Raw genomic sequence first — 6,456 nt, 5'->3', positions numbered from 1 at the left:
ACATTTGAATATGGTAAAAAGATATTAATCACATGGCACTTACGTAATAGAGTCATTAAATGCACTAAGATGGAATCTGAACTAAAGATTTAAGCAATCTAACATCGGGAATCTAACTACACTCTAGATGTTAAAGTAGAAAATTCTGAAATTTCCCAATTCTGGACATTTGCGTGCATCTCTATGATGCGTCACAGTTTGAATTAAAGGTTTAGATTTTTACTCATTTTTTTTTTCTAAAATCTTTCTTTTTTTTTTCATTATTTTTCTTAAAATAAATAAACAGAATTGTACTATTTTTGCTCTTGCCTTTTATAACTTCCATTCTGAGGAGTTGTCTGTGTTTCGATTCCATGCAGCGTTTTATTCGTGAGACAGTCGAAATTGTTCAAACTGAAAATTATATTAGTGGCCGACAACCAGTTGTCAATATTAAATTAATCCTCGTTTTAGATGTAGATACAAACAACTGATACTTTCAACGTTTTAAGTGAGAAAACAAAACAAAACAAAAAAAATCGCCACAGCTGTCTAGGAAAAAGAATCTTAAGTTTCACGGTTACGCTTGGTCACACTGTGTTATGCACAAAGCCAAGCCAAACCTGGAGTGAAACACTAGACCAAGGTTGTTAAATTATTGACAGGCGTTAACTTTCTCAGAACTTTTCATCTCGCTCATTCTTTTCACGTTCAGTCAGCGCGACTCACTATTACTCAGTAACACGAAACAGAGATAACAGGCAGCTTGGACAAAGAAAATGTACTTGTGATATAAACCTCAGGTTATACTGTATAAAAAAAACAACACAAGAAAGGGAAAGAGATGTCCAGCACATTATCAGCTTTTGTTCAGTTATGTCTTACTGAGACTTCTTGTGAAAACAGATAAGAGGATGAATGACAAAAAAAACATATACTAAATCTAAATAATAAGTTGACTAAGCCACCAAACCAAAGACTAATAGAATCCGGAAAAAAAAAAAAAAAAAAAAAAAAAAACTTTCCAAATGTCAGTTTTCTTCTCATCTTTGTTTTCGACTTTGAAAACGAGTCAAAATGAACAAATGAAAAACTTATTTAAAAAAAGAAAATCTCTTCAAAAACAGGGAGAAAAGTGTGCGCTTCTCCATACGTGATACTTCAGCAATTCTTCAGCGCCTGAGGAAGGTAAACGACACGATGCTATTCGAATCAAGATGAAACTAGGTCAGAAACAGAAAAAGTCCCATTGCCTTAAAGGGTGAAATATGATGTGAACATTTCTGCCTACTGCTTTCCCGCTGAGGGGGCTAATTCAGGTTACATTATCTTATCCGCTGTGGTTTTGCTTGCTAATTTTGTCCTCTGAAAACGGGAAACCTTCCTTTGCCTACATTTATTGTCATAGCTGTTGTTTATTTTCGTGTGAGCCAACTGAAAGATACAATGCATCTGTATCAGTCCGGATTCCATCTATGCAGTGACACAGGGTAAAACAGCCTTCCTTAACCAAATATGCGCTATCGCACAACAGTCAGTGGCTTCTAAAAAATGCAGAAGTACGGAGAAGTACAGGATACCACTGATTCTGCCATCACCACTCTGCAGACATCAGCAAAGACTGGTCCACATTTCCAAACAAGCAGAAGTCCACTCGGTTTCCCTACATGTAAACAGAGCGGCACGCACACTGTGTGCTAAAATGCTATCACATATTGCACAGTGAAATAATTATGACCTTGTCTCTACTTTACAGCGAATAGCTGAGCCAGAGAACTCAACTCATTTGCATACGGAAACAGCTTCAGGCTGAGAGGAACTGGCAAAACTCAGTCTCAGAAGAGTGGAAGGGCTTTCATGAAGCCTAAAATAACTGCTGAACAGGAAATATTTAATACCCAACCTGTAGTTTAAAAAAAAAAAAAAAAAAAAAAACTCTTAAAGTCAAACCGAATTGTTTACATAAGCGTTACTTACACTTTGCTTGAACATCACAAAAGGATTAAACACGTTTGTAATTTAAATAGTGCCTGGCAGGTATTTATTATACTAGTCATGTTTGACACTTGGCCCTCCTTAATGCCGACTTGTCGCTTTTGTATCCCTGCTTACTCAAGACAAGCAGACCGAGTGGGGTTCCTTCCTGCCAGCAGCAATTTACCAGAAAGAGACATTGTGAGCGGTGTTCCTCCTGGGAAGGTCCCCACCTTCGCCAGGAATGTGTTTACATAGCAGATTCCAACACCACCCATTAAATAACCACCACTGAAAGAGGAAAAAGTGTTTGCGTTCTGGCCGTCACCCCTAAAGAAGTCGCAACCATTAAATTGTCCAAAAAGAAAAAAAAAAAGAAAAAAAAAGAAAGAAATGGAAAATTTTAAGAATTCATTAGAAAATAAATCAGAAATTTACTTTTACGCATCTGCTGGGATTCTATCTGCAGTAAATGTGTCTTTTTAAATAAAATGTTTTGTAAAATTGTAAAAGCATTTCTACTCAGGATTGTGTTATTTATTTTAAACAGACTTTCATTCTAACCACTATTTTAATGTATCAGCTATTTTAATGTACCAGCTATTTTAATATATCATTAAAATAGCTTTTAATGATACATGAAGTAAACAAGGCTCTTTTTTCATTAAGAACTTCTAATAAACTCCTTGTTGTATAAATGAAAAGACATTCTGTCACAAGTTTTTTTTTTTTTTTATCAGGGATTACAGAACATAGTATAGCAAAATTAGTTTTCTCTGTTGGGTGTAGTCTCTTTTTGGAGCCGATTGGTCCCGGTGTGCTCACTATAATGAGAAATACAAGATCACAAAGCGGCGTTTAACCTGATCAATCTCCTACTTACACCACATATTGTGAGCATTAAATGTGCTTAGAGCAGCCGATGGTTGCCAGGTAACTGTTGGGTATTTTATGGCAGTGCAGCTTTTACAGCTAAAATCTTTGGTGCCTTTGTTCTCTGTACATTCACAAATTTGTAAATTCACAAATCATTTGCTCGACTGTACTTCTCTCATATCACAACTAGCTAACTACCTAACTAAGCTCAGAAAGATCGAGCCACAGCCACACCACATGAGCCGAGGTGATGAGTCTGAAACTCATTTCAAGGGATGGGATGTTTCTGTGAACCATCGTGGTCACATCTACTTTCCTGCTCGGCTGAAAACCCAGGTGTTCGTCTGCCCTATTACCTCAACAATGACAACCTCTCCCCCGTCACTTTTTAATCAGTTTCAGTCTCAACCTGATCGTAGGGCGTTCTCCTGGAAGTGATTTGTCACTCCACATAATTTAAAAAAAAACACAGGAGAGACAGACAGTGACCTGCCGTCCCAGCCACTTCCTGTTGCATACACGCATCACATGCTGCTGATGTAGCAGCAGAGTGGGGCCACACCACTTCCTGCGCCTATAATTACAACCAGTTTGAAGCGCATCTCAAACACACAGGAAATAATTCAAGAACAGTTAACATGAGATAAGTGTCAAATGTATTAAACTCTTTCTTCAGATTGAACTCAACATAAAGTAGCTTGTATTGTTATTAACTACAGAACCACACCCCACCTGTACTGTAAGCCAAAAATATATTTTGCAATGCTAAATATAAAAAAAAAATCCAATTATTTGAATGATAGTAACATACAACCTAAAATTTCAGCAACAAATTAAATTGAAAATTCCTTGTCGAACTTATTTTATAAGTCCTTACACAAAATAATAAAAGTCTGTCAAATTTAAGATTATGTGCTCATATTAACACATATTTACAAAACAACGCACATCAGTGCCATCTAAGCTCTTTGGGAGTACAGTAAAGAAGAAGGAGGAGCACAGACAACATGTTTAGTTACTGCATATTGTTGATATTCCATACTGCAAAGAGATACTTGTCTAAATGACAACATGTTACTAAAATACTAACAAGTAAGTGAAGACGTCATATTTGTAACTGGAAAAGAAGAGAACATTCTAACTAATTTCACATCTGAAGTTTACAGAAGCCTGGATTTAGAACCGAATAATGATAGAAAACAAAATCCACCCTACTCCACTGTAACGACTAGTTTAGTCACTATGTTTAAACTTTGCAGACAGGAGTTCGTATAAGGTACCTCGAACAGCAAACAGAACTGAAATTCCAGTTGCGATTCTTGTCAGAGGCAAATTAAGGGTTGAGAAATGTATTACATAAATACATTATGGCCTCATAACAGTTATCGGTCACATCTCTAAATAACATGACATTGATACTCCCAGGTGTCAAGTTTACAACCCCTCCCCCCCCCAAAAAAAAAAAAAAAAAAGTGACGTTCAAATCAATAACTAAAAGGTGTGTTGGTGTGGCTCTTTCTATAAAGAGTACATGGTTACTAAGTAACATTAGTCGGAGTGGGGGCTTCCTAACGTTAACAGCAACTGGTAGCAGCATCTGGCTAAAGGCTTATCTGTAGCTTCCAAGTGCAAGATAAGTTCACTGGCTAGCACTGGAAGCTAAAGTTAACTAGCATCGAGGGTGGTCGCCCTTTCAGTTCCATTGTGGGGGCACTGACAACTCATGCACCCCGCCCAATACAACACAACCAGACAATGTCAAGCAGCGAAGCCCACGCTCACTACAACCTATCTGGAAATAAATGCCTCATGTTAGCTTACGTTAACAGCTTTGGTTCGCCCGTCACCTGAAACTCTACATATCGTACGCACAAAAGCTGTGGCTCACGTCTGCAACTTAATACTCACAAGATGCCAGAGCAGGAGGTACACACGAAAGAACCCACAGTCATGTTGGCATAGGTTGGGCCGCGCTGATCGCAGTCAAAGCACTTTCTATTGGGAGGCAAACTCGTCATTTCTCTCAGCATCTTCAGATGTTTCTCCTCCTGTTTTCGTTTCGCGCTCGCCGCCATGGTGAAAGATACGCAACACGGGTAATTAAATGAGAGGCTGAGGGGTCAGCTACAACTAAAACAAAGGGCTGTGCGGTTTAACGGCTGCCGACTCGCTGCTAACGGCAGATAGGGGCGGCTCTGTTGTCAGGGGCGGCCTGGCGTCTCCTCCAGCAAGGAGTTTCAGGATGCACATCAGAGGAGACAAGAGGAGCTCTGCCATCTACTTCCGCTTTGGCAAAAATCCCGTTATGCGCACCTTCATTTTATCTCCGGGACAGTTTTTTAATTTTTATTTATTTTTAAATGATTATTAAATACCTATGTTTTATGATAGATGTAGATTTGTACTTAAACAAAGAAGAAGAAAAAACGTGAGTTATAACTCAGTTATTAAAAACAGTTTAATGTACAAGTTAATTAAAACGATTTTTCAAGAAAACCCGGAAAAATCATTTTAATTAACTGTACTAATCTGGTCTTTATATTATTTATAAACAGCTGTAAATTCTGAGTTCATGGAAACGGATGTTCAGGTATAAGAAGTTGAGTTGTCTAGAAATAATGATTGAAGGTTTCATCTTGCCGGTAGTATCTTTGACGACCCTTTTTAACACACCAGCGCCACTGTGTGGATTGCGGTAATAATTGTGGTACTAACTACTGTACAAGGCTGTTCTAGAATTTCAGAAAATATTCCCGGAGAGCAAATGTTACGATTAGCACAGCATTTCTAAAAAGAAAATGCTCCTGGTAGTACTCGGTGAAATTCTTTGCTGTTCAAAAACGAGAAAACAATCAGTCAAAACAAAAGTAACCATGTCCATTGACCTTTGTAACAATACACTGACAAAGGTCAGTGTGTTTTATTGAAGTTATAATTGTAATGTGTAAGTTTGAAGTGGAAAGAAAAATATATTGGTTATTAACCAAGAAATTGTTACTGATGTAAATTTGTTATAAAAGTATTACTGATTATACTTTAAAAATGAGGTAACTTTATGTTATTAAAGGTAAAGTTTAAACAGTAATGATTTCTTGGTTAATGTCAAGTTGTCATAACAAAGACATTTTGAATAATGTCAACTTTGTATTAAAAGTGTCATAATTTACCGAATGACGCTTTATGACAACATTCATTAATATTCATGAAGACTTATTGATTGATGTTCATTACATGTGTTATGTTATGTTTATGAAAGTGTCATGACAGTCTTATTCACCCCCCTTCAAATAAAGTGTTACCACAACTTTGGACAAATATTTCACAAATCAGACTTTTTGCCACTAACTTCTCTAGAGACAAGAATGTTAGTTATTGTTGAAAGCAATAAGTAGGGGCAGCTAACGTGAAAGAAACCACTCTGGTCAGAGGGAGTTTTTTTTTTTTTTTTTTCAACCTGTTGAAAGCAGTGTGGGAGAAATGCAACACTCCACATCATCCTGTGCACAGCATCATGCTGTTGGAATCTGTTTATTGAGAAGGCAAAGCAAGCTGGCCACATTTGACAGGGAGCTAAACGGAGCTAAATTTGGGGGCAATTCTGTAAGAAAATCTGTTACGTTCATCTTT

At 37.3% G+C, this 6,456-nt stretch overlaps 1 protein-coding gene across 14 annotated transcripts in view; it reads right to left on the bottom strand.

Annotated features, from left to right (window-relative positions):
* Nucleotides 1-5,091, bottom strand: part of agfg1a (ArfGAP with FG repeats 1a) — a 20,066-nt gene extending 14,975 nt beyond the window's left edge. For 5 of the 14 annotated variants that reach the window (XM_016661541.1, XM_016661540.1, XM_016661543.1 and 2 more), the window contains exon 1: nt 4,738-5,088. In XM_016661541.1, coding sequence (XP_016517027.1) covers nt 4,738-4,904 — 167 coding nt within the window. In that variant the 5' untranslated portion in view covers nt 4,905-5,088. Of the gene's footprint in view, nt 1-4,737 lie in introns of all 14 variants that reach the window. The other 9 variants (XM_016661549.1, XM_016661548.1, XM_016661539.1 and 6 more) reach the window with 5 other exon arrangements.
* Nucleotides 5,092-6,456: the final 1,365 nt, after the last annotated feature.

Source organism: Poecilia formosa, unplaced genomic scaffold (genome assembly GCF_000485575.1).
Source record: "Poecilia formosa unplaced genomic scaffold, Poecilia_formosa-5.1.2 Scaffold335, whole genome shotgun sequence".
NCBI lineage: Eukaryota > Metazoa > Chordata > Actinopteri > Cyprinodontiformes > Poeciliidae > Poecilia > Poecilia formosa.
This window is presented reverse-complemented; position numbering and strand designations above follow the sequence as displayed.